This window comes from Saimiri boliviensis, chromosome 6 (genome assembly GCF_048565385.1).
Source record: "Saimiri boliviensis isolate mSaiBol1 chromosome 6, mSaiBol1.pri, whole genome shotgun sequence".
In the NCBI taxonomy this organism is placed as follows: Eukaryota; Metazoa; Chordata; class Mammalia; order Primates; family Cebidae; genus Saimiri; species Saimiri boliviensis.
In genome coordinates this window covers 115383384-115411353 of record NC_133454.1, presented here as the reverse complement: position 1 = coordinate 115411353, position 27970 = coordinate 115383384, and the positions used below count along the sequence as shown (strand labels likewise).

The window sequence follows — 27970 nt, the reverse complement described above, 5'->3', positions numbered from 1 at the left end:
CTCCCAGGTTCAAGCAATTCTCCTGCCTCAGCCTCCCAAGTAGCTGGGACTACAGGCTTGTGCCACCATGCTCAGCTAATTTGTATATTTTTAGTAGAGATGAGGCTTCTAAAACTCCTGACCTCAGGTGATCCACCTGCTTTGGCCTCCCAAAGTGCTGGAATTACAGGTGTGAGCCACTGTGCCCTACCAAGAAATACTTACTGAAAATTAAATGTCTCCACAAAGATAGTTGAAAATTAGAGAATTCACTGTTGTTAATCTGGAATAGTATTGTCCATGTAGAGGGGCTCAGTAAGTATTTGCTGAATGAGTAGATTCCAAGTAGAACCTAGCCTAAATATGTCTCTCTTATCTACAGTGCCCACAGAAGGTTCCTATTTCACCAGTTCCAGAGTGGGAGGCAAACGAGGAATTATCAAGCAACTTGCTGTCACGTTGCAAGGACCAGAAGATAATACTCTACTGTTTGAATCAAGGTTTGAGAGTGGGAATCTGCAAAAAGCCGTCAGAGTGTAAGTAACAGTTTCCCAAAAGGATAATGATAGGAGTGACTAAAAGGTAACCTTCAGGAATGATATTAGGAATCAGGAGTATTTGCAAAAAAGAAGTGATGTAATACGGTTATGGGGATGAAGAAAAATTGAGTAATTATGACTCATGTTTTTCCCCAAAATATTTTCTAAATTATTTGCTTATTAATGAAATGAGAACTCACCTAAAATTTGTGTTAGTAAAAATATGTAACATAAAATGTCTTATAGTAATACTTCCTAGATGCAGCAAAAAATTTTTTTTTGCTCTTTCACCAGATTGGAGTGCAGTGGCACAATCTCGGCTCACTGCAACCTCCAACTCCCTGGTTCAAGTGATTGTCCCGCCTCAGCCTCCAGATTAGCTGGGATTACAGGCACACACAACCACACCCAGCTAATTTTTTTTTTTTTTTTTTTTTTTTTGAGACAGAGTCTTGCTCTATCACCCAGGCTGGAATGCAGTGGTGCAATCTCGGCTCACTGCAACCTCCGCCTCCCGGGTTCAAGCAATTCTTCTGCATTAGCCTCCGGAGTAGCTGGGATTACAGGCATGTGCCACCACACCCAGATATTTTTTTTATTTTTATTTTTAGTAGAGACAGGGTTTCACCACATTAGCCAGGCTGGTCTGGAACTCCTGACCTTGTGATCCACCCACCCAGGCTCTCACAGTGCTGGGATTATAGGCATGAGCCACTGAGCCTGACCTAATTTTTGTATTTTTAGCAGAGATGGGGTTTCATCATGTTGACCAGGCTGGCCTTAATCTCCTGGCCTCGTGATCTACCCACCTTGGCCTCCCAAAGTTCTGGGATAACAGGCGTGAGCCAGCTCGCCTGGCCAGATGCAGCAAATACTAAGTTTGGTATATATGCCTTAATTTTTTCCTGTGTGTGTATATGTGTAATATATATAAATCATATATATATATATATATTTTTTTTTTTTTTTTTTTGAGACGGAGTTTCGCTCTTGTTACCCAGGCTGGAGTGCAATGGCGCGATCTCGGCTCACCGCAACCTCCGCCTCCTGGGTTCAGGCAATTCTCCTGCCTCAGCCTCCTGAGTAGCTGGGATTACAGGCACGTGCCACCACGCCCAGCTAATTTTTTGTATTTTTAGTAGAGACGGGGTTTCACCATGTTGACCAGGATTGTCTCGATCTCTTGACCTCGTGATCCACCCGCCCTGGCCTCCCAAAGTGCTGGGATTACAGGCTTGAGCCACCGCGCCCGGCCTATAAATCATATATTTTTTAAGTGAAAATTGGTTAATGGGGTACGTACATATTGTTTTGCAAATTGTCAAACTGTTTTTTTTTTCCACTTCATAAATTTAAGGTGTTTTTCTATGGCAGTACAACAGGCATACCTCCTTATTTATTCTATTTGTTTTTAGCGACAGTGTCTCACTATGTTGCCCATGCTGGAGTTCACTGGCTATTCACAGGTACAATCATCGTACACTACAGCCTTGAACTCCTGACCTCACATGATCTTCCCACCTGAGTCTCAGGAGTAACTGGGACTTCAGGGGTGTGTCACCATACTGGCTTACCTCCTTACTGTTTTGTTTGTTTGTTTGTTTGTTTGAGGCAGAGTTTCACTCTTTTTTTTTTTTTTTTTGAGATGGAGTTTCGCTCTTGTTACCCAGGCTGGAGTGCAATGGTGCGATCTCAGCTCACCGCAACCTCCGCCTCCTGGGTTCAGGCAGTTCTCCTGCCTCAGCCTCCTGAGTAGCTCGGATTACAGGCATGTGCCACCATGCCCAGCTACTTTTTTGTATTTTTAGTAGAGACGGGGTTTCACCATGTTGACCAGGATGGTCTCGATCTCTTGACCTCGTGATCCACCCGCCTCGGCCTTCCAAAGTGCTGGGATTACAGGCTTGAGCCACCGCGCCCGGCAAAGGCAGAGTTTCACTCTTGTTGCCCAGGCTGGAGTGCAATAGCATGGTCTCGGCTCACTGCAACCTCTGTCTCCAGGGTTCAAGTGATTCTCCCGCCTCCGCCTCCCAAGTAGCTGGGATTATAGGTGCCCACACCACGCCTGGCTAATTTTTTTTTTTCTTGTATTTTTAGTAGTGATGGGGTTTCACTATGTCAGCCAGGCTGGTCTTTAATTCCTGACCTCAGGTGATCTGCCAACCTCAGTCTCCCAAAGTGCTGGGAATACAGAGAATAAATGATTAACATAGCACGTTTTTCTGTTGTAATAAGACCTGTTTTTACCAGGAGAAAATATTTTCCCAATTTGTTTTTTAAGGCAGGGTGTAAGGTTACTGAATTGTTCTGTTTTCTCCATTACAGAGACACCTATGAGTATGAACTTACCTTGCGAACCGACCTCTACACAAACAAACACACTCAGTGGTTTTATTTTCGTGTTCAGAACACCAGAAAAGACCCCACCTATCGCTTCACCATTGTCAACTTGCTAAAATCCAAGAGTCTTTATACTGTAGGAATGAAGCCACTCTTGTATTCCCAACTGGATGCCGACACCCGCAATATTGGCTGGAGGAGAGAAGGAAATGAAATCAAGTACTACAAAAACAACACGGATGATGGGCAGCAGCCCTTCTACTGCCTCACATGGACCATTCAGTTTCCATATGACCAGGACACTTGCTTCTTTGCACACTTCTACCCATATACATACACTGATTTGCAATGCTACCTCCTGTCAGTGGCAAACAACCCCATCCAGTCCCAGTTCTGCAAGCTCCGAACTTTATGCAGGAGCCTAGCAGGAAATACCGTTTACCTGCTCACCATCACCAACCCATCCCAGACCCCTCAAGAGGCAGCTGCAAAAAAAGCTGTGGTCTTGAGTGCCAGAGTCCACCCTGGGGAAAGTAATGGCTCCTGGGTTATGAAAGGCTTTTTGGACTTCATCCTTAGCAACTCCCCAGATGCCCGGCTCCTCAGAGATATTTTTGTCTTCAAGGTGCTTCCCATGTTAAATCCAGATGGTGTGATTGTGGGGAATTATCGGTGCTCCTTGGCTGGAAGGGATTTGAACAGGCATTATAAAACCATTCTGAAGGAGTCTTTTCCTTGTATTTGGTACACCAGGAACATGATCAAAAGGTGAGACTTTTTTTTTTCTTTTCAAAAGGTGAGACTTTTTATCTGTTGATCTTTCTGTGACTGTTACAAGTACCAGTACCGGATATCCCTACCTGATGGGGTATGAGGTCTCTTCTGTTGTTATAGGAATGCAGTATGACTTTGGAGACAGAGCTCTTACCAGTCTCTTTGTAGTCAAGTGGCTTTCTTAATTTTCAGACTTTTAAATCGTGTCTCATCTTTTTTTTTTTTTTTTTGAGACAGAGTTTCGCTCTTGTTACCCAGGCTGGAGTGCAATGGCGCCATCTTGGCTCACTGCAACTTCCACCTCCTGGGTTCAGGCAGTTCTCCTGCCTCAGCCTCCCGAGTAGCTGGGATTACAGGCACGCACCACCATGCCCAGCTAATTTTTGTATTTTTAGTAGAGACGGGGTTTCACCTTGTTGACCAGGATGGTCTTGATCTCTTGACCTCGTGATCCACCTGCCTCGGCCTCCTAAACTGCTGGGATTACAGGCATGAGCCACCGTGCCCGGTGTGTCTCATCTTTAGGTTGAAACTGGACATGGAACATTTCAGCAAGAGTCATTACACTTGTAAGTGAAATAATTGAATGGAAACAGTCAGAGGTCAGGGAAGTTCTTAGGTCTTCACGATGAGATTTGTATAATATTAATAGTACTAAAAATTAGTAAGTGCATACACATGAAGGGGCAAGGTGTATGCTAGGTACATTACACACATGACTCATTTAATCTTCACATTAACCCTGTGAGGTAGGCACAGTCAATATCGCATATTGTATGTTAAAGAAATTGAGAACCAAGGCTAGGCGTGGTGGCTCACACCTGTAATCTTAGCACTTTGGGAGGCTGTGGTGGGTGGATCACCCGGGGTCAGAAGTTCGAGACCAGCCTGGCTAACATGGCAAAACCCAGTCTCTACTGAGAATATAAAAATTAGTGCCGGGCACGGTGGCTCAAGCCTGTAATCCCAGCACTTTGGGAGGCCGAGGCGGGTGGATCACGAGGTCAAGAGATCGAGACCATCCTGGTCAACATGGTGAAACCCCGTCTCTACTAAAAATACAAAAAATTAGCTGGGCATGGTGGCACGTGCCTGTAATCCCAGCTCCACAGGAGGCTGAGGCAGGAGAATTGCCTGAACCCAGGAGGCGGAGGTTGCGGTGAGCCGAGATCGCGCCATTGCACTCCAGCCTGGGTAACAAGAGCGAAACTCCGTCTCAAAAAAAAAAAGAAAAAAACGAAATTAGCCAGGTGTGGTGGGGTGCCTGTAATCCTAACTACTCAAGAGGCTGAGGCAGGAGAATCACTTGAACCAGGGAGGTAAGAGTTACAGTGAGCGGAGATCGCACCACTGCACTTCAGCCTGGGTGACAGAGGGAGACTCTGTCTCAAAAAAAAAAAAATTGAGAACTGGATAGTTTAAGTAACTTGCCTAAGGTCATAATGCTAATAAGAGTATATATTTAAATACAGGCTCTCTGGTTCCAGAGTCTAAATTCCTTTTACCATCTTATATTGCCTATCACAAAGAAAGAATCATAAAATCAGTCAGCAGTTTTCAAGCCTGTACAAAAGCATTGAAGTCTATAATGTAATAGTTCCCACATTGAAGGAACTTTCATCCCACTGAAAATGAAAATACAGCATATAAGAATATGTGAGCCCGGTGTGGTGGCTCACACTTGTAATCCCAGCACTTTGGGAGGACAAGGCGGGCAGATCACCTGAGATCTGGAGTTCAAGACCAGCCTCGCCAACATGGTGAAACCCTGTCTCTACTAAAAATACAACAATTAGCCAGGCATGGTAGTGGGTGCCTTTAATCCCAGCTACTTGGGAGGCTGAGGCAGGAGAATCACTTGAACCTGAGAGGCAGACATTGCAGTGAGCCGAGATCGTGCCATGGCAAGCACGATAGCTAAGAGCACATGTTTCGGAGTCAGGCCTGAGTTTGAGACTGCTGTTTTTACTGCTTTCAGACTTCCATTTTTACTGTTTTTACAGTTTGAGACTTTGTTTTTACTGCTAGTTGGTTCTATGACCTTGGCTAAGTGATTTAATGTGTCTGAGCTTCAGCTTTCCTATCTGCAGAATGGGAATAATACCTGCCTTGGGTGGTAACTGTGAGGATTGAGATAATCACAAGATCTATTTACTGTCCTATGCGGCACATTATAAATGTGTAGCATTGTTGTTATTATATTCATCATGGAGAAAGTGAACATGTTTGGAAAGTTGGAATAGGTGTCCTAGGTGATCATGAGACAAAGAAGAGCTGAGCCTTGTAGGAATGAGCCCTCAAAAGTCAGGAACCATGGCTTTCTTTGGTTCTTTTTCTTTCCTGCAACTGCCCACGCTCTGTCTCCTCTTTCCTCACAGGTCTGTACCATGGTGGGCTTTTTCTCAATAGGTTTTTTTCCACTTCCTTGTCAACTTACACAAAGCTACCCATCACCCACTTCCACATCAGAAATTGCCATTTCTGGTCAGGCACCGTGACTCATGCCTGTAATCCCAGCACTTTGAGAGGCTGAGGCGGGAGGATCACTTGAGCCCAGAGGTTGGAGACCAACCTGGGGAACATAGTGAGGCCTGTGTATTAGGTTTTACTTGCATTGTTATAAAGAAATACCTGGCTGGGCATGGTGGTTCATGTCTGCAATCTGAGCACTTTGGGAGACTAAGGCAGGTGAATCACTTGAGGTCAGGAGTAGCTGGGACTAGAGGCACACACCAGTACACCAGGCTTTCTTTTTTGTTGTTGGTGGTTGTGTGTGTGTGTTTGTGTGTGTGTTTGAGACAGCGTTTCGCTCTTGTTACCCAGGCTGGAGTGCAATGGCTCGATCTCGGCTCACTGCAACCTCTGTCTCCTGGGTTCAAGCAATTCTCCTGCCTCAGCCTCACGAGTAGCTGGGACTACAGGTGTGCGCCACCATGCCCAGCTAATTTTTGTATTTTTAGTAGAGACGGGGTTTCACCATGTTGACCAGGATGGTCTCGATCTCTTGACCTCGTGATCCACCAGCCTTGGCCTCCCAAAGTGCTGGGATTATAGATGTGAGCCACTGCGCCCGGCGGTTGGTTTTTTTTTTTTTTTTTTTTTTTTTTTTTTTTTTTTTTTTGTAGAGACAGGGTGATATAGTTTGGGTATTTTTCCCTGTCCAAATCTCATGTTGAGATATAATCCCCTCTGGGGTCTACCAAGAGGTATTTGGATAGTAGGGGTGGGCGGATGACTTGAGCCCAGGAAGTTAAGGCTAAGTGAGGCAGTCAGGCCACTACCCTCCAGCCTGAGCAACAGAGCAAGACCCTGTCTCAAAAAAGAAAAAAAATGATTTTCATTTCAAGTCCTTCTGACTGACAAGGCAGGCTGGTGACATGTTTTCTGCACTGGCTGAGAATGGAGGTAGGGTCCATTGAAGGCCATTGGAGTTGAGATTTTCTTAGGAGGGAAAAGGTATCAACAACTGTCCTTACGGCAGAGATGCCAAATGATCCTTAATTATTTGCATGCATTTGGGTGTCCACTAAGTCCTTTGTTTGCCCCCTCAATAGACTTCTTGAAGAAAGAGAGGTTCTGTTGTATTGTGATTTCCATGGCCACAGTCGTAAGAATAATATCTTCCTGTATGGCTGTAATAACAACAATCACAAGTACTGGCTTCATGAACGAGTTTTTCCTTTAATGTTAAGCAAAAATGCACCAGATAAGGTAAGCACATAATGTAATTTTCTGTTCATTGAGTTAGGGAAAAGGGAACTCGCTACTTCCTATATGTAGTATTTTATTTTGCACTTTGTATCTCTTTTTTATTATCTTTGGTAAATCCCAGCAACCTAGACTTCAGGAATTTAGAAAAGGATGTTTTGTTTTGTTTTGACACGGAGTCACACTCTGTTGTCCAGGCTGGAGTGCAATGGCAAGATAGCACACTGCAACTTCTGCCTCCTGGGTTCAAGCTAGTCTTCTGCCTCAGCCTCCCCAGTAGCTGGGATTACAGGTGCATACCATCATGCCCGGCTAATTTTGTATTTTTAGTAGAGATGGGGTTTCACCATGTTGGTCAGGCTGGTCTCGAACTCCTGACCTCTTGATCCACCCGCTTCTGCCTCCCAAAGTGCTGGGATTACAAGCATGAGCTACTGTGCCTGGTGAAAAGCGTGGTTTTAAGAATTGCTGTGGGCTGGGTGCAGTGAGCCACCATACTCTGCCTGGCCTAGCGTGGATATTTTTAAGGTTTTTTTTTTTTTTCCTCCCACAGAGATGGAGTCCCACTATGTTACCCAGGCTGGTCTTGAACTCCTGGGTTCAAGCGACCCTTCCACCTCAGCCTTCTAACTTGCTGGGATTACAGGTGTGAGCCGCTGCACCTGGCCTTAGAAAAGTATGTAAATGATAATACAAGTTTTTTAACATAAAGATATATGAGACTAATATTTTGTATTGTTATTCTTATTTGTTTAAAATAAGAAAAGAGGAAGCTTTTCTTCCTTCCTCTTTTCTTTTTCTTGAAACAGTCTCGCTCTGTCACCCAAGATAGAATGCAGTGGCGCAATCTCAGCTCACTGCAACCTCTGCCTCCCGGGTTCAAGCTAGTCCCCTGCCTCAGCCTCCTGAGTAGCTGGGATTACAGGTGTGAGCCACTATGCCCGCCCTGTGTCTTTTTCTTTCTTTATCTCTCTTTCCTTCCTTTTTTTTTTTTTTTTTTTTTTTTTGAGACGGAGTTTCGCTCTTGTTACCCAGGCTGGAGTGCAATGGCGCGATCTCGGCTCACCGCAACCTCCGCCTCCTGGGTTCAGGCAATTCTCCTGCCTCAGCCTCCTGAGTAGCTGGGATTACAGGCACACACCACCATGCCCAGCTAATTTTTTGTATTTTTAGTAGAGACGGGGTTTCACCATGTTGACCAGGCTGGTCTCAATCTCTTGACCTCGTGATCCACCCGCCTCGGCCTCCCAAAGTGCTGGGATTACAGGCTTGAGCCACCGCGCCCGGCTTTTTTTTTTTTTTTTTTTGAGACAGAGTCTCACTTTGTCACCAGGCACCAGGCTGGAGTGCAGTGGCACCATCTCGGTTCACTGCAACCTTGGCCTCCCAGGTTCAAGCAGTTCTCCTGCCTCAGCCTCCCTAGTAGCTGGGACTACAGGCTCACGCCACCACGCCCAACTAATTTTTGTCTTTTTTTTTTTTGTCTTTTTTTTTTTTTCCCTTTTTGTGGAGAACGGGGTCTTGCTATATTGCCCAGGCAGGTCTCGAACTCCTGGGCTCAAGCTATCCTCCCGCCTCTGCCTCCCTGAGAGCTGGGATTACAGGCGTGAGCCACAGCGCCCGGCTAATTTTTGTATTTTTTAGTAGAGACAGGGTTTCAAGATGTTGGCCAGGATGGTCTCCATCTCTTGACCTTGTGATCTGCCCGCCTCGGCCTCCCAAAGTGCTGATTACAGGCGTGAGCCACCACGCCCGGCCCTTTGTTGTTGTTGTTGCCTCCCTCTGTTGCCCAGGCCAAAGTGCAGTGGTGTGATCTCCGCTCACTGTAACGTCCACCTCCCGAGTTCAAACGATTTTCCTGCCTCAGCCTCCTGAGTAGCTGGGGTTACAGGCAGGCACCACCGTGCCCCGCTAATTTTTTTATCTTTAGTAGAGAGGGGATTTCACCACATTGGCCCGGCTGGTCTCAAAATTCTGACGCTGTGATCCGCCCACCTCCACCTCCCAAAGTGCTGGGATTACAGGCGTGAGCCACCGCCCCCAGCCATCTTTCTTTCTTACATTTTTGCTTTCTTCTCGCTCTCTTTCTTGCTTTCTTCTCTCTTGCTTGCTTGCTTTTCCTTTTTTCCTTTCTTTCCTTTTCTTTGTTTCTTTCTCTTCTCTCTTTTCTTTTTGTTTGGGAAATCACACCCAGAACCCATATCTAAAACAAACTAATTGAAGCAGGGAACCCTGTCTCCTCTTGCTCCTTCACTCTTTGAAGCAAAAAAGCCCTGAGGCTCCTCAACAGAACCCTGGGTTCCACAGAACACAATTTAAAAGTCACTGGACAATGAGATACCCTCCAACTGCAGAATCTTTTTAGCAGGATAGGGTGAATAGGGAGAGGTGCCAAGTGTATATTACAAACTCCAAGTGAGACACAAGGGCTGAGGGATCGTAAAAGATAGCGGAGGATATCAAACTCCTAGTGATAAGGTTAGTGTAAGGGGGAGAGAGTTCCAGGCAGAGATTACAGGGGTAAGGAATACACGTATCATAGAGAGAAGATAAGCACAGCTAGTTTTAGGGGTTCAAGTTGGGGAGGGGCAGAAAATAAGTGTTAGAAAGGTTGGCTAGTAAGCCGGGCGCGGTGGCTCAAGCCTGTAATCCCAGCACTTTGGGAGGCTGAGGCGGGTGGGTCACGAGGTCAAGAGATCGAGACCATCCTGGTCAACATGGTGAAACCCCGTCTCTACTAAAAATACAAAAAAATTAGCTGGGCATGGTGGCACATGCCTGTAATCCCAGCTACTCAGGAGGCTGAGACAGGAGAATTGCTTGAACCCAGGAGGTGGAGGTTGTGGTGAGCCGAGATCGCGCCATTGCACTCCAGCCTGGGTAACAAGAGCGAAACTCCGTCTCAAAAAAAAAAAAAAAAAAAGAAAGGTTGGCTAGTGCCTTGAATGCCAAACAGATATTCTAGGAAACCTAGTCCTGCAAAATTCTTCTTGGGGAAGTGGGGTGGGGACAACAGGAAGGAAGGGTTCGTGGGCAAAAAAGTTTGGAAAACAAATTGCAAATATACTCTCTTCCCTTTGGAAGATTGCAGTCCACCTATTAAACACTCTGAAAGGGCTTGCAGAGAAAGCTTTCTGTTTAGTTTTGTTAACCCTTCAGCTCCCTAACGTGACCACAGAACTTTTCCCCCTGTAATACCTGTTAACATACCTCCAAATGAGTATTTTTATGGAACATGCTTTAAGAAATAATACATTAACCCAAGGAAACTATTTTTGTATCATATTAATGAATCTTAGACTTTCATATTGGCCAATTTATGATTAACAGAAAATTTGGATTTCTTTTTAGTTCTCTTTTCACAGTTGTAATTTTAAGGTCCAAAAATGCAAAGAAGGAACAGGACGAGTTGTGATGTGGCGGATGGGAATCCTAAACAGCTACACCATGGAGTCCACCTTCGGCGGCTCCACCCTGGGTACGTTCTTTGCGTATCCTAGACCAGCATGGCAAGAGAAAGCCAAGCAAAGCATCACGGAGATGAAATGCCTTTGAATGCTGGGGAGATAACGGATCTAGAGGATTTCTTTGTCTAGACATGCTACATTTGAGTGCACAAAATATGAAGGTGAAATATAATATTTGATGGGGCAGTATGGAATAGTGGTTGCTAAATACCTGGAATCAGGCTGATAGGGGGTTGAGTTTCAGCTCCATTAACAAGTTTTGTGTTCTTGGGTAAATTATCTAACCTTTTTGAACTAACTTCCTTCCTTCCTTCCTTCCTTTTTCTTTTTTTCTGAGATAGGGTTTCTTTCACCCAGGCTGGAGTACAGTGGCATGATCATGGCTCTCTGCAGTCTCAACCTCCCCGGCTCAAGTGATTCTCCCACCTCAGCCTCTTGTGTAGCTGGGACTCAGGCGCACATCACCGTGCCCAGCTAATTTTTTAATTTTTTTGTAGAGACATAGTCTCCCTATGTTGCCCAAGCTAGTCTCAAACTCCCTGGCTCAAGCAATCCTCCTGCCTCAGCCGCTCAAAGTTCTGGGATAGCAGGCATGAGCCACCACGCCCAGCCTCACTTTTCTTTTACTGGCAGTAGTAATAGTACTTGCATTGTAGGTACTGCTTAGTGAGATGATGCTTGGCGAGCACGTGCCATCGTGCCTAACACAAAGTAAAAACCTCACTAATTAGAACCATCCTGACTGTAATCTTTTTCGTTGCCAAAGATTCTTCTGAACCAAACTAAAATTAGGACAGCTACACTCTCCTGAAGCATAATATTCTAGAATCAGAGGTGTTTTGTTTTGTTTGTTTGAGACAGGGTCTCCCTCTGTTACCCAGGCTGGAGCACAGTGGCACAATCTCGGCTCACTGCAACCTCTGCCTCCCTGGCTCAGGTGATACTCCTGACTTAGCCTCTGGCCTCAGCCTTCTGAGTAGCTGGGACTATAGGCACATGCCACAGTGTGAGGCTAATTTTTGTTTTTTTTGTAGAGACAAGGTCTCACTGTGTTGCCCAGGCTGGTCTTGAGCTCCTAGGCTCCCACAAAGGGCCTATCTTGGTCTCTCAAAGTGCTGGGATTATAGGCATGAGCCACTGTGCCCGGCCAGTGGTGGTATTTTTAAAAAGATAACCATAAATTAGATTTGCATTCAGTCATTAAGATTTAATTGGAAATGTTTGTGGGTTGGTTTTTTCCAGGTAGTAAAAAAGGCACCCACTTTACCACTGAAGATCTGAAGTCCTTAGGTTACCATGTCTGTGACACCCTTCTGGACCTTTGTGATCCTGACCAAACCAAGGTAAAAATGGGGTTTCAAGAAATGTGGTACAGGCCAGGCAAAGTGGCTCACGCCTGTAATCCTAGCACTTTGGGAGGCTGAGGAGGGCAGATTGCCTGAGCTCAGGAGTTCAAGACCAGCCTGGGCAACATGGCAAAACCCCATCTCTAGTAAAAATACAAAAAATTAGCTGGGCATGGTGATGTATGCCTGTAATCCAGCTCTCAGGAGGCTGAGGCATGAGAATCGCTTGAACCTGGGAGGTAGAGATTGCACTGAGCTGATATCAAGCTACTGCACTCCAGCCTGGATGACCTAGCAAGACTGAGACTCTGTCTCAGAAAAATAAAGAAAGAAAGAAAGAAAATGTGGTGATGCTGCTGTGATCAGTTTCACATGGGTTCAAAGTGAGTCCAGTGGAATTATAGGCAATCTTTATTTTCCTCTTACTAGTTTTGTGAAGTTTTTATATAAACATCAAAGAAAATAAGAAAGCCCCCACCCTACTCACTGTCTGCAAATGGTAAGACCTCATAATTCACCAAGGAGATGGAGACAGTCCTTTAGAACACATTTCCCTCACTTCTGAGCTTACTTACCTATGGCAACACTTACAGGCAGTGCTCGACTTACGACCACGGTCGGGACCGCGGAACAACACAATATGGTCGTAAGTTGAGTAGACTATATGTACAGTTGAAATGGTGCACGCGGAGATGGTAGTGCTGCCAAAAGCTGGTACGCACTGTTGTACGCCCAGCTGGGCAACATTTGTGCTGCCAGACGTGGAGCAGTCGTGGCTAGCGATTGTGGTCGTGAAGTCGAATGGTCGTAAGTTGCATAGGTCGTAAGTCGATCAATAACCTGTACTCTTGGTTTTTTTTTTTTTTTAAAGACAGGGTTTCACCATGTTGGTCAGGCTGGCCTTGAACTCTTGACCTCAGGTGATCCACCCACCTTGGCCTCCAAAGTGCTTGGATTACAGGCGTGAGCCACCACGCCCTGCTCTTTTTTTTTTTTTTTTGAGACAGGGTCTCACTCTGTCACCTAAGCTTAAGTGCAATGGCATGATCATGGTTTATTGCAGCCTCAACACCTTAGCCTCCTGAGTAGTTGAGACCACAAGTGTGCACCACCACACACAGCTAATTTTTAAGTTTTTTTTTTTTTTTTTTTTTTTTTGAGACAGAGTTTCGCTCTTCTTGCCCAGGCTGGAGTGCAATGGCGCAATCTCGGCTCACCGCAACCTCCGCCTCCTGGGTTCAGGCAATTCTCCTGCCTCAGCCTCCTGAGTAGCTGGGATTACAGGCACACGCCACCATGCCCAGCTAATTTTTTGTATTTTTAGTAGAGACGGGGTTTCACCATGTTGACCAGGATGGTCTTGATCTCTTGACCTCATGATCCACCCGCCTCAGCCTCCCAAAGTGCTGGGATTACAGGCTTGAGCCACCGCGCCCGGCCAAGTTTTTTTTTTTTTTTTTGAGATGGAGTTTCGCTCTTGTTACACAGGCTGGAGTGCAATGGTGTGATCTCGGCCCACCGCAACCTCCGCCTCCTGGGTTCAGGCAATTCTCCTGTCTCAGCCTCCTGAGTAGCTGGGATTACAGGCATGCACCACCATGCCCAGCTAATTTTTTGTATTTTTAGTAGAGACGGGATTTCACCATGTTGACCAGGATGGTCTCGATCTCTTGACCTCGTGATCCACTCGCCTCGGCCTCCCAAAGTGCTGGGATTACAGACGTGACCCACCACGACCGGCCCAATTTTTAAGTTTTTATAGAGACAGCGTTTCTCTCTGTTATTGGGCTGGTCTCCAACTCCTGGGTTTATAATCCTCCTGCCTCAGCCTCTCAAACTGCTGGGATTACAAGCATGAGCCACTGTGCCCAGCTACAACACCAATTATCTTTCCTTTCTCTTATTTTAGAAAATCAGGTGTCTTTTCTTTTCTCTCTTTTTTTTTTTTTTTTTTTTTGAGACTGGGTCTCCCTCTTGTTGCCCAGGCTGGAGTGCAGTGGCTTGATCTCAGCTCACTGCAAACTCTGCCTCCCAGGTTCATGGGATTCTCCCTCCTCAGCCTCCTGATTAGCTGGGATTACAGGTGTGTGCCATCACAACCGGCTAATTTTTGTATTTTTTTTTAGTAGAGATGGGGTTTCACCATATTGGTCAGGCTGGTCTGGAACTCCTGACCTCAGATGATCCATCAGCCTTGGCCTCCCAAAGTTCTGGGATTACAGGCGTGAGCCACTGTGCCCAGATGTTGTTTTTTCTCTTCTCCAAAATTAGCCGTGCTCTGTGTGTACTTGTCAGCTTCCCCTACGGCTTTCCTGAGGTCTCACTTCATTAATTATGTCTTCTTGAAAAACAAAAAACTAATCGTGATTATTATCATTTCTTCTCTTATCTATGTCCTCAATTTTTTTCTCTCTTTGCTTTCCCTCAGCTACAAGTGTTCCCAGCTACCCCTATCCTAAACACAAACAAAACAAAAGTTTCCTTTAGCTTTGTTCCTCCAGCAGATTGTTTTTTTTCCTTTCTGGTTGTTGTTGTTTTTTTTTTTTTGTAGAGTCTCATTCTGTTACCCAGGCTGGAGTGCAGTAGAGAGTTCAGGCAATTCTCCCACCTCAGCTTCCTGTGTAGCTGGGATTGAAGGTGTGCACCACCCTGTCTGGCTAATTTTTGTATTTTTAGTAGAGATGGGGTTTTACCACATTGGCCAGGCTGGTCCTGAACTCCTGGCCTCAAGCAATCCAGCTGCCTTGGCCTCCCAAAGTGCTGGGTTTACAGGTATAAGCCACCACGCTCAGCCCTAATGTTTGTATTTTTAGTAGAGATGGGGTTTCACCATGTTGGCCAGGCTGGTCTCAAACTCCTCAGGTGATCCCCCCACCTCAGCCTCCCAAAGTGCTGGGATTACAGGCATGAGCCACCACGCCTGGCCTCCAGCAGGTTATTTCCGACTCCCTTTATCATTCTTTTTTTTTTTTTTTGTCTTAGGTTCTCACTCTGTTGCCCAGACTAAAGTACAATGGCATGATCATAGCTTACTGCAGACTACAATTGCTGGACCCAAGTGATCCTCCTGCCACAGTCTCCCAAGAAGCTAGGACCACAGGTACACACCACCATACCAAGCTAATTTTTGTATTTTTTGTAGAGATGTGGCCTTGCTATGTTCCCCAGGCTGGTCTTGGACTCCTGAGATCAAGCATCCTCCCACCTCAGCCTCCCAAAGTTTTGGGAAGCATGATCCACTGCACCTGGCCTCTTGGCCTTCTTAAAAAGGGGTATGGGCTGGTTGTAATCCCAGCACTTAGGGAGGCTGAGGCAGGAGAATCGCATGAACACAGGAGTTCAAGACGAGCCAAGGAAACATACTAGGACCCAGTCTCTACAAAAGAATTTTGAAAAATTAGTCAAGTATGGTAGTACCTGCTTATAGTCCCAGTTATTTGGGAGAGTGAGGTGGAAGGATCACTTGAGCCCAGGAGGTTGAGAGACTGCAGTGAGCTGTGATTTCCCCAGCCTAAGCAACAGAGCAAGATCCCATCTCAAAAAAAAGTGGCGGGGTTGGGGAGTAGTCTGTACTCATGGTCTCTAATTCATCTCTCATGCCCCTTCTGAAATGCTGACCCTAAGAACACTGGATATGCTCTACCCTAGATGCAACTGTTTAATGAAAATATTCAAAGGAAAATTTAACCACAACACAGTCTGTTAAACCATATTTTCCATGGGTCAAAATCTGAACAACCTCATTCTAAGTTTTCCTTCCTTGTTACATCAAAAAAATAAAACAGGCCGGGCGCGGTGGCTCAAGCCTGTAATCCCAGCACTTTGGGAGGCCGAGGTGGGCGGATCACGAGGTCAAGAGATCGAGACCATCCTGGTCAACATGGTGAAACCCCGTCTCTACTAAAAATACAAAAAATTAGCTGGGCATGGTGGCGCGTGCCTGTAATCCCAGCTACTCAGGAGGCTGAGGCAGGAGCATTGCCTGAACCCAGGAGGCGGAGGTTGCGGTGAGCCGAGATCGCGCCATTGCACTCCAGCCTGGGTAACAAGAGCGAAACTCCGTCTCAAAAAAAAAAAAAAAAAAAAAAAAAAAAATAAAACAAGTAGAGTATGCTTTTGAAAGGCAACAAAGAGCAAAAAGATAAAAATAAGTAGGGTACAGTGGCTCATGCCTATAATCCCAGCACTTTGGGAGGCGGAGGCAGGTGATCATTTGAGCCCAAAAGTTGGAAATCAGCTTGAACAACAAAGTGAGACTGTCTCTACAAAAAAAATACACAAATTAGCCACATGTGTTGGCATGTGCTTGTAATCCCAGCTACTGGGGAGGCTGGGGTGGGAGGCTTGAGCCTGGGAGGTTAAGGCTGCAGTGAGCCATGATTGTGCCACTGCACTTCAGCCTGGGTGACATCCTGTCTCTAAAAAAAATATAAAATAAGCTGACCAACACGATGAAACCCCATCTCTAATAAAATTAATAAATAAATAAAAAATAGGCCGGGCGCGGTGGCTTACACCTGTAATCCCAGCACTTTGGGCGGCCAAGGCGGGCAGATCACGAGGTCAAGAGATCGGGACCATCCTGGCCAACATGGTGAAACCCCATCTCTACTAAAAAAAAATACAAAAATTAGCTGGATATGGTGGCATGCCTGTAGTCCCAGCTACTTGGGAGGCTGAGGCAGGAGAATTGCTTGAACTCAGGAGGTGGAGGTTGCAGTCAGCTGAGATTGCGCCACTGCACTCCAGCCTGGCACCTGGCCACAAACCGAGACTCTGTCTCAAAAAAAAAAAAAAAAAAGTAGCCAGGCGTGGTGGTAGGTGCCTGTATTCTCAGCTACCCAGCTACCCAGGAGGCTGAAGCAGAATTGCTTGAACCCTGCAGGCAGAGGTTTCAGTGAGCTAAGACCACATCACTGCACTCCAGCCTGGGCAACAGATCGAGACTCTGTCTCAAAAAAAAAAAAAAATTAGATGGGCATCATCATGGTGCACACCTGTAGTCCCAGCTATTCGGGAGTCTGAGGCAGGAGAATCGCTTGAACCCAGGAGGTGGAGGTTGCAGTGAACCGAGATCGCACCACTGTACTACAGCCTGGCAACAGAGTGAGACTCTGTCTCAGAAAAAAATAAAAAAAAAAAGAAGTTGGCTACAGCCAGAGAAAAGTGGCAACAGCAGTGCTCATTAATGTTCTGCTCTAAAAAAAAGTTTATCTGTTCCTCCAGCTTACATAATTTATCTGTTAACATGTCCTTAATAACAGGAATGCAGATTATTCGTCTTTTTGTTCCCAGCAATAAATAAAATGCCTTTCAGCATTTACTTAGTAAATACTTGATGAATAAATAAAATGGACCAGGCGTGATGGCTCACCCCTGTAATCCCAGCAATTTGGGAGGCCAAGGCAGGTGGATCACCTGAGGTCAGGAGTTTGAGACCAGCCTGACCAATATAGTGAAACCCCATCTCTACTGAAAATACAAAATTAGCTGGGTGTAGTGGCACATGCCTGTAATTTCAGCTATGTAGGAGGCTGAGGCAGGAGAATCACTTGAACCCAGGAGGCAGAGGTTGCAGTGAGTCAAGATTGCACCATTGCACTCCAGCCTGGGCAACAAGAGCGAAACTCCATCTCAAAAAAAAAAATAATAAATAAATAAATAAATAAAATGAATTGTCAAAATAATTCTTTTTTTCACTTTTATAGTTCACTCAGTGTCTGGCAGAGCTTAAGGAGCTTTTACGACAGAAAATCCACAAGAAATTCAATGAACTTGGACGAGATAAAGATTTAGAAGGAAGCTGGAGTAATATCTCTTTGTCTGACATTGAATCCAGGTAACAAAGAAAAACCAGGGTTTTCTTTTGTTTTATTTTTAATACTTTGTTGTTAGCCTGGGTGATATAGTGAGATCTTGTCTTTACAAAAAATAAAAAATTAGCTGGGCTTGGTGGTACACGCCTGTAGTCCCAGCTGCTAGAGAGGCTGAGGTGGGAGGATCACCTGAGCCCAGGAAGTTAAGACTACAGTGAGCCAAGATCATGCCACTGCACTCGAGCCTGTCGACAGGCTCAGAAACATCAACAACAATAAAAAGTGCATATTCTTTGCAAGCCTCTGTTTTAGGCATTAGAAAGGAGTAGGGAGTTGGGCAGGCAGTTTGTATAGGGCCTTGTAGGCAACTGGTGTGACAGGTTTTAGTTTCAACAGGAACACTGGCTTCTGTGTGAAAAATAGATCATAAAGAGGAAAGTTCTAATCAGGGAGAGTCCGTAGGAGGCTCTTGCAATAATACAGGTAAAAGGTAATAGCGGCTTAGACCAGAGTACCAGTAGTGGTTGCAGAGGGATGTGTGGATTGGTTGGATTCTAGCTATATTTTGAAATTATAAACATTAAGATTTGCCTACGATTGGATATGGGGCATGAGAAAAGAAGAGAATGGGCCAGGCGTGGTGGATCACGCCTGTAATCCCAGCACTTTAGGAGACCGAGGCCAGCAGATCATGAGGTCTGGAGTTCGAGACCAACCTGATCACCATGGTGAAACCCCATCTTTACTAAAAATACAAAAATTAGCTGGATGTATTGGCGCGTGCCTGTAATTCCAGCTACTCGGGAGGCTGAGGCAGGAGAATTGCTTGAACCCGGGAGGTGGAGGTTGCAGTAAGCCAAGATGGCACCACTGCACTTCAGCCTGGGTGACAGAGTAAGACTCCATAATTAAAATAAAAAAAGAAGACAATGACTCCACGATTGGTTGGATGGAGTTGCCTTTAGCTGAGATAGGAAAGATCAAAGGAGTGCAAATAGGGAGGCAGTGAAGATCAGGAGTCTGGCGTTAGGCTTGTTAAGCTTGTAATGCCCATTATATATTTAGTGGAGTTATTGAACAAACCGTAGGATATATGGGTCTGGAGTTCAGTGGAGAGGTCCAGTGGGTCGATGGAGAGAGTCGTCATTGGATAGATGATTTTTTTTTTTCTTGAGACAGGGTCTTGCTCTCCACCCAGGCTGAAGTGCAGTGGTACAATCTCTGCTCACTGCATCCTCAACTTCCTGAGCTCAAGCAATCCTCCTGCCTCAGCTCCCCAAGTAGCTGAGACTGCAGGTGTGTACCATCACACCCAGTTAATTTTTGTATTTTTTAAATAGAGAACAGGTTTTGCCATGTTGCCCAGGCTGGTCTCTAAATACTGGACTCAAGGGATCCACCTGCCTCAGCCTTCCAAATTGCTGGGATTACAACTGGGAGCCACCATGCCCAGCCAGGTAGATATTTCAACTTTAACTGAGGGCCAGGCCAGCCATTACATGGCTCACACCTGTAATCCTAGCACTTTGGGAAGCCGAGCCAGGAGGATCACTTGAGGTCAGGAGTTCAAGACTAGCTTGACTAACATGATGAAACCCCATTCTACTAAAAATACAAAAATTAGCCGTATGTGGTGGCACATGCCTGTATTCCCAGCTACTCTAGAGGCTGAGGAGGGAGGGAGGATCGCCTGAACCCCAGAGGTGGAGGTTGCCGTGAGCCAGGACTGCACCACCACATTTCAGTCTGAGTGACAAAGCGAGACTCTGTCTCAAAAAAAAAGAAAAAAAACGGCTGGGCGCAGTGGCTCAAGCCTATAATCCCAGCACTTTGGGAGGCCGAGGCAGGTGGATCACTAGGTCAAGAGATCGAGACCATGCTGGTCAACATGGTGAAACCCCGCCTCTACTAAAAATACAAAACATTAGCTGGGCGTGGTGGCGCATGCCTGTAATCCCAGCTACTCAGGAGGCTGAGGCAGGAGAATTGCCTGAGCCCAGGAGGCGGAGGTTGCGGTGAGCCGAGATCGCGCCATTGCACTCCAGCCTGGGTAACCAAAGTGAAACTCCGTCTCAAAAAAAAAAAACAAAACAACCAAAAAACTTAGCAGGGGTAGGGGCATGCATCTGTAGTCCTAGCTACTCAAGAGGCTGAGGCAGGAGATTGCTGAGCTCAGGAGTTCAAGGTTGCAGTGAGCTATGGCTACACTACTATACACCAACCTGGGCTACAGAGTTAGACAAAACAACAACAACTGGGTGGGATCTCAAGGAAGTTAGTGCAGATAGAGAAGAAGTCCAAGTGTGAGGTTTCAGCTGGACACTACAACTTTAATAGGGGAGTACCCAGCGTAAGTGACTAAGAAGGAGGGACTAGCAAGGCTGAAAAAAAACCAGAAGAATGATTTTTTTAAAAACCTAAATCAGATCATATTATCTATCTGTTTTTTTGTTTTGTTTTGTTTTGTTTTGTTTTTTGTTGAGACAGAGTCTTGCTCTTGTTGCCGAGGCTGGAGTGCAATGGCACAATCTCGGCTCACCACAGCCTCTGCCTCCCGAGTTCAAGCAATTCTTCTGCCTCAGCCTCCAGGGTAGCTGGGATTAGAGGCATTCGCCACCATGCCTGGCTAATTCTGTATTTTTAGTAAAGACAGGGTTTTTCCATATTGGTCAGGCTGGTCTCTAATTCCCGACCACAGGGGCAATCAACTCAGAAACAGGCAGACTCTGCATTCTAGTGGCTCAGCAGGGACACTCTGATGCATATGGTTAAGAATTATTGAAACCAGCCAGGCACAGTGGCTCACACCTGTAGCACTTTGGGAGGCCAAGGCAGGCAGATCATGATGTCAGGAGATCAAGACCACCATGGCTAACACAGTGAAACCCTTTCTCTACTAAAACTACAAAAAATAAGCCAGTGTGGTGACATGTGCTTGTAATCCCAGCTCCTCAGGAGGCTGAGGCAGGAGAATCACGTGAACCCAGGAGGCAGAGATTGCAGTGAGCCGAGATTGCACCACTGAACTCCAGCCTGGGCAACAAAGTGAGACTCCATCTTAAGAAAAAAATAAAGAATTATGGAAACCAATTTGCCAGGCTCTGTCTCAGGAGATTGGCTGTTACAAGCCTCCAGCGGGGTTCCACCTATTCATTCTCATAATTGCAAAGAAAAGCAGACTGTGAGTGTACAAGCCTAGTTTGAGTTTGCTCTGTGTGTGTACACACAGGTTTTGACACTTTCTGGGACATACTGCTTTTAGTGCTTTTGTCCCATTGCTAAAGTTTTCTACCAAGAGAACTTCCGGTGTCCTTGACTAGAAAAACCTAGTGGGAACAGGGAATTGGGAATTAGATCAGAGAAGATGGGGTTTTCTTCCTGCTGTCTTGCAGTGTGACTACTCATTGTACACTGAGAAGAGCAAGGGGAGCAGAAACAGAATGAAGTGCTGGGCAGCTGACTGGTTTGCAATGCTGACTTTTCCCATGTGATTTGAGCTCTGTGCCAATAAATGTTTGGTGTTTTGTTTTGTTTGAGACGGAGACTCACTCTGTCACCCAGGCTGGAGTGCAGTGGCACAATCTCAGCTCACTGCATCATTGTAATCTCCACCCTCTGGGTTCAAGCAATTCCCGTCCCTCAGTCTCCCAAGTAGCCAGAATTACAGGCACCTGCTACTATGCCCAGCTAAAATTTTTTTTTTTTGTATTTTTTTTTTTTTTTTCGAGACGGAGTTTCGCTCTTGTTACCCAGGCTGGAGTACAATGGCGCTATCTCGGCTCACCGCAACCTCCGCCTCCTGGGTTCAGGCAATTCTCCTGCCTCAGCCTCCTGAGTAGCTGGGATTACAGGCACGTGCCACCACGCCCAGCTAATGTTTTGTATTTTTAGTAGAGACGGGGTTTCACCATGTTGACCAGGATGGTCTCGATCTCTTGACCTCCGCCTCGGCCTCCCAAAGTGCTGCGATTACAGGCTTGAGCCATCGCGCCCGGCTTTTTTTTTTTTTTGTATTTTTAATAGAGATGGAGTTTCACAATGTTGGCCAGGCTTGTCTCAAACTCCTGACCTTAAGTGGTCTGCCCATCTTGGCCTCCCAAAGTGCGGGGATTACAGGCATGAGCCACTGTGCCTGGCCTTGTGCCAATAAAGTTTCTATGTATAGACCCCCTGTCATAGAGAAAAGCTCAGTTCTAGCCAGTCAAACCCCAGGAAAGGGGAAAATATAATGTGACATTTAAGCAAAGGACACAAAGAAAGGATTGATTATTTGAGTTTTCATTCATCCTAGCCCTTGCAGAAAGGGGGAAGACACAGTTTCTGAGGGAAGACTTCAGATTAGTCTACATGAGCATCCAAACTTTTTTTTTAGAAAGGGTATCGCTCTGTCACCCAGGCTAGAGTCAGTGGCACAATCACAGCTCACTATAGCCTCAAGCTCCTGGACTCAAGTGATTCTCCCAGCTTACCCTCCCCAGTAGCTGGGACTATAGGCACACCACACCTGGCTAATATTTGTAATTTTTTTTTTTTTTTTTTTTTGTAGAGACAGGGTTTTGCCATGTTGCCCAGGCTAGTCTCAAATTCCTCAAGAGATCTTCGAGCCTCAGCCTTCCAATGTGCTGGGATTATAGGTGTGAGCCACTGTGCCCAGCCAACTTGTTTGTTTTAAAAAGGGGTGGCTGCCTTTTTGGCCACACCCCATTTCCCAGGATGAGGGGCACTCCACATCCCCGGTCCTGCGGGACACGCCCCTCATGGGGCAATTTTTTTTTTTTTTTTTTTTTTTTTTTTTTTTTTTTGAGATGGAGTCTTGCTCTGTCACCAGGCTGGAATGCAGTGGCGCAATCTCAGCTCACTGCAACCTTGGCCTCCTGGGTTCAAGTGATTCTTCCACCTCAGCTTCCCAAGTAGCTGGGACCACAGGTGTGTGCCACCACGCCTGGCTAATTTTTAAAAAATTTTTAGTAAAGATGGGGTTTCACTGTGTTGGCCAGGATGGTCTGGATCTCTTGACCAAAGTGCTGGGATTACAGGCATGAGCCACCGCGCCTGGCCAATTTTTTTTTTTTTTTTAATAGAGACAGGGTATCACTATGTTGCCCAATCTGGTCTTTAATTCCGGGTCTCAAGCGATTCCTCCTGCATTGGCCTCCCAAAGTGTGGGGATTATAGGCATGAGCCACCATGCCTGGCCTCATCCAAAACTTTTGAAGGAAAATTGGGGTGATAAAAGTAATCTTAGTCTGTGACCTGAAGGTTCTTTTTGTTATTTATTTATTTTTTGAGATAGGTTCTTGCCCTGTTGCTCAAACTGGAGTACAGTGGCACAGTCTCTGCTCACTGCAGCCTCAACCTCTTGGGCACAAGTGGTCCTCCTATCTCAGCCTCCCAAGTGTCTGGGACCACAGGTGACAGGTACCACCACTGCTCACTAATTAATTTTTTTTTTTTTTTTTTTTTTTGGTAAAGACAGAGTCTTACTTTGTCTTCCATGCTCAGATTCTTTATTAAATGTATTTGTTAATTTATTGAATACATTTTTTCACAGTACCTCCTTAGGATCCTGGATTTCTTGTTTTTGTTTTTTGTTTTGTTTTGTTTTGTTTTTTGAGATGGAGTCTTCCTCTTGTCACCCAGGCCAGAGTGCAATGGCACAATCTTGGCTCACTGCAACCTCCACCTCTCGGGTTCAAGCAATTCTCCTACCTCAGCCTCCCGAGTAACTGGGATTACAGACACCTGCCACCATACCCAGCTAATTTTTGAATTTTTAGTAGAAGCAGGGTTTCACCATGTTGGCCAGCCTGGTCTTGAACTCCTTACCTTGTGAGCCACCCATCTCGGCCTCCCAAAATGCTGGGATTACTTTCTGAATTGGTACCAGCCAAAGAGGAGTGAATGAGAAAGATCCCTCTTCAAACAAATCACAGTCCTCTGCTGTTCTGTAGGCCTGCACATTGAGAATCCTGTGGCCTCTCACAGCCTCCACCAAGGGCGACTTTGCCTATCTGGCCAGTATTTGCTTTGCCATACAGATGGCAGACTCTTTGGTGCCAGGGGCTCTGACTCGTTCATCTGTGTTTCCTTTGCCTAACACACTGCCTGGCATGCCGTAGGTGTTCAGAGTGAATGAATGAATGTGCTTTTCAAGAATTCTTTTTTTTTTTTTTTTTTGAGACAAGAGTTTGACTTTTGTCACCCAGGCTGGAGTGCAATGGCATGATCTCCACTCACTGCAATCTCTGCCTCCCAGGTTTAAGCTATTCTCCTGCCTCAGCCTCCCAAGTAGCTGGGACTACAGGCACGCGTCACCACACCTGGCTAATTTTTTTGTATTTAGTGGAGATGGGGTTTCACCATGTAGTCAGGGTAGTCTTAAACTCCTGACCTCAGCTGATCCACCCATCACGACCTCCCAAAGTGCTGGAATTACAGGCATGCACCACCATGCCGGACCATCAAGAATTCTTAGCAATTCTCCTTCCTTTTGCGGCCATCAACTAAGCGGGAGCTGCCAAAATGAAGTTCAATCCCTTTGTGACTTTCGACCGAAGCAAGAATCGCAAAAGGCATTTCAATGCACCTTCCCACATTCGCAGGAAGATTATGACCTCCCCTCTTTCCAAAGAGCTGAGACAGAAGTACAACGTGCGATCCATGCCCATCCGAAAGGATGACAAAGTTCAGGTTGTACGAGGACACTATAAAGGTCAGCAGATTGGCAAAGTAGTCCAGGTTTACAGGAAGAAATACGTAACCTACACTGAACGGGTGCAGCGGGAAAAGGCTAATGGCACAACTGTCCATGCAGGCATTCACCCCAGCAAGGTGGCTATCACTAGGCAAAAACTGGGCAAAGACCGCAAAAAGATCTTGAACGGAAAGCCAAATCTCGCCAAGCAGGAAAGGAAAAGGGCAGATACAAGGAAGAAACAATTGAGAAGATGCAGGAATAAAGTGATCTTGTATACAAGCTTTGATTAAAACTTGAAACGAGGGAAAAAAAAAAAGAATTCTTAGTAACTGTTTGGGTGCGGTTGCAGTTGCTCATACCTGTAATCTCAGCACTTTAGGAGGCTGAGGCAGGAAGATCACTTGAACACAAAAGTTCAAGACCATCCCAGGCAACAACACAGGCAATCCCTTGTCTACAAGAATTTTTAAAATCAGCCAGCCATGGTGGCGTAAGCCTGTAGTCTCAGCTCCTCAGAAGACTGAGGTGGGAGGATCTCTTGAGCCCAGGAGCTAAAGGCTGCAGTGAGCTATGATCACAATACTGCACTCCAGCCTGGGTGACAGAGTGAGACCCTATCCCAAAAGTATAAAAAAGGAAGAAAATAATATAGTAGACTAGAAGATCTCCTAATCCTAATCCCATACAGCTACTGTGGTAAATGTTATGCTTTCTAGACATATCAATGACAGCTGTTTCCTCTTCTTTTTTTCTTTTGGAAACAGTACCAGTGGCTCTGACAGTTCTCTCTCAGATGGTCTTCCTGTTCACCTAGCAAACATAGCAGATGAGGTAAGCTGAACTCTTATACCCAAGAAATAGCAGCTTTAAAAAAATCATGACACGGCTGGGCACCGTGGCTCACGCTTGTAATCCCAGCACTCCAAACCAACACTATGAGGCTGCATACTGAGTTAGCCTGTCTCTCGAGTGTTGTATGAAGAGTGCCACATGTGGGTGGGCCTAGTTCTGGAATCCTCAGTGACCAGTGTCTACTTTCTGGAATAGCTGAATCAGAAGAAGAAGATGCTTCAAAGGAAAAAAAAGAAGTCACTTCAGACTAGGAAACAGCGAAATGAGCAGTATCAGAGAAAAAATTTGATGCGGAAGTTAAAGTTAACAGAAGATACTGCAGTAAGAAAGCCTTGCTGGCTATTTCTACTTTCTGGTTACAGAGTATTCCATAGAGGGAGAAGGAAAGGGGGTTAAGTTTACTCTAAATCAAAAAGGGGATGGAGATTGGGGCGGGGGAGACTTTCTGTTTTGGCATCAGAACGCTTCCAAGGGCCCTCTGGACGTCTCTGAGCAGGTTTTGGCCTTGGCCTACGATCCTCTCCTACACTCTGGCATAGGAGTCTGGGTTTTAGCCAAGTCTGAATTTCCAGAGGAAAGACAAGGTACTGGAATGGTAGTGGCTAGAGCTAGTCTGGAGTAGATGGGTGACTGGGGGCCAGGCCTGGTCCAGACTAAGACACCTGGATAGCTCATCAATCTTTCCCCAAGCGGCCACACTCACACCATACCCTCTGCTTTCTAAAGACAAAAGTGCTTTCAGAGCTAGCTAGAAGTTTTGCTGTTGAATAAATCAATTTTGAATAGATCAATTGAAAAAAAGATTCTCTTTCTACTCAATCCTTCTAGGAAAGGGCAGGATTTGCTTCTACTCTTCAAAAGCAGACAAACTTTTTCAAAAACTCAGAGAATTCCAGTTCTTTACCAGTGAAAAATGAAAACCCGAGGTTAAATGAGGTAGTATTTTTGTTTGACTCTTTGTCACACAGATTCTCTAATTTCTGAAATTAGCACCTCTCTCCCACAGAGTGACAAATATTATAGCCATTTATGTTACCCTAACCTGACAGTGCCACTGGGAGCAAGAAAACATTACAATTGGGGAAGACATTGACAATGCTTCGGATTAGACATGACTGAAGTCTGGAATCAAATATTGCTGATTTATGATTTTCTACCAAGGCCATAAGAACAGGCTGACTAACCATCTATTCATCCATCTACCCACCCATCCATTCAATCAGCAAATTTTATTTTAAAATAAATAAATGAATTTTACTGGGTACCTACTGCATGCCAGTCCCTTTACTGGATGCTAAGACTGCAACCTTGAACAAAATACTATCCCTGCCTCAGGGACTTCAGACTCCAGTGGAGATTTCAACAAGTACTTAGGAAATTATATCACAGAGTAGGATGCAGTGACAACACAGAGAAGAGACGCTCAACCACTGTTTAGTACTTTACAGTTTTAGTTTTATGGCTATAAAATACTTGATTTTTTTTTTTTTTTTTTTTTGAGACAGAGTCTTGCTGTGGCACAGTCTTGGCCTACTGCAACTTCCCCTTCCTGGGTTCAAGTGATTCTCGTGCCTCAGTTTCTGGAGTAGCTGAGATTACAGGTGCCCATCACCATGCTTGGCTAATTTTTGCATTTTTAGTAGAGACAGGGTTTCACCATGTTGCCCAGGCTGCTGGTCTCAAACTCCTAAATTAAAGTAATATGCCCACCTCGGCTTCCCAAAGTACTGAGATTATATGCATGAGCTACAATTCCCCGCTAAAATCCTTGATTTTTTAATGTAAAAAAATAGCTTGGCCGGGGATGGTGGCTGATGCCTGTAAACCTAACGCTTTGTGTGTTTCCTTATTTGTTTGTTTCTTTTTTTAGAGACAGAGTCTCACTCTGTCACACAGACCGCAGTGCAGTGGTGCTATCTCATCAGCTCACTATAGCCTCCACCTCCCGGCTTCAAGTGATTCTCCCGCCTCAGCCTCCTGAGTAGCTGGGATTACAGGCACCCGCCACGACACTTGGCTAATTTTTGTATTTGTAGTATGGATGGAGTTTCACCATGTTGGCCAGGCTGGTTTCGAACTCCTGACCTCAGGTGATCCGCCCACCTCAGCCTCCCAAAGTGCTGTGATTGCAGGTGTTAGCCACCATGCCTGGCCAAACCCAATACTTTAGAAGGCTGAGGCAGGAGGATCATTTGACCCCAGGAGTTCAAGGCCACCTTGCACAACATAGTGAGATCTCATCTCTAACAATAAAAATTAGCTAGTCATGGTGGTACATGCCTGTAGTCCCACCTACTTGGGACACTGAGGTGGGCAGACCACATAAGCCCAGAGTTGGAGACTGCAGTGAGCCATGATCATACCATTGTACTGCAGCCTGGATGGCCAGGCATGGTGGCTCAAACCTGTAATCCCAGCACTTTGTAGGGGGCTGAGGCAGGAGGATCACTTG

General features: G+C 45.6%; 1 protein-coding gene across 9 annotated transcripts in view; it reads left to right on the top strand.

The window, feature by feature from the left end:
* AGBL2 (AGBL carboxypeptidase 2) overlaps nucleotides 1–27970 on the top strand; it is a 60530-nt gene that overhangs the window by 20730 nt on the left and 11830 nt on the right. For 7 of the 9 annotated variants that reach the window (XM_010334381.3, XM_039470918.2, XM_074401471.1 and 4 more), the window contains 9 exons: nucleotides 362–515; nucleotides 2844–3626; nucleotides 7187–7343; nucleotides 10692–10818; nucleotides 12050–12150; nucleotides 17862–17992; nucleotides 25431–25497; nucleotides 25714–25839; nucleotides 26347–26454. In XM_010334381.3, coding sequence (XP_010332683.1) covers nucleotides 362–515; nucleotides 2844–3626; nucleotides 7187–7343; nucleotides 10692–10818; nucleotides 12050–12150; nucleotides 17862–17992; nucleotides 25431–25497; nucleotides 25714–25839; nucleotides 26347–26454 — 1754 coding nt within the window. The remainder of the gene's footprint in view (nucleotides 1–361; nucleotides 516–2843; nucleotides 3627–7186; nucleotides 7344–10691; nucleotides 10819–12049; nucleotides 12151–17861; nucleotides 17993–25430; nucleotides 25498–25713; nucleotides 25840–26346; nucleotides 26455–27970) is intronic. The other 2 variants (XM_039470919.2, XM_039470920.2) reach the window with 2 other exon arrangements.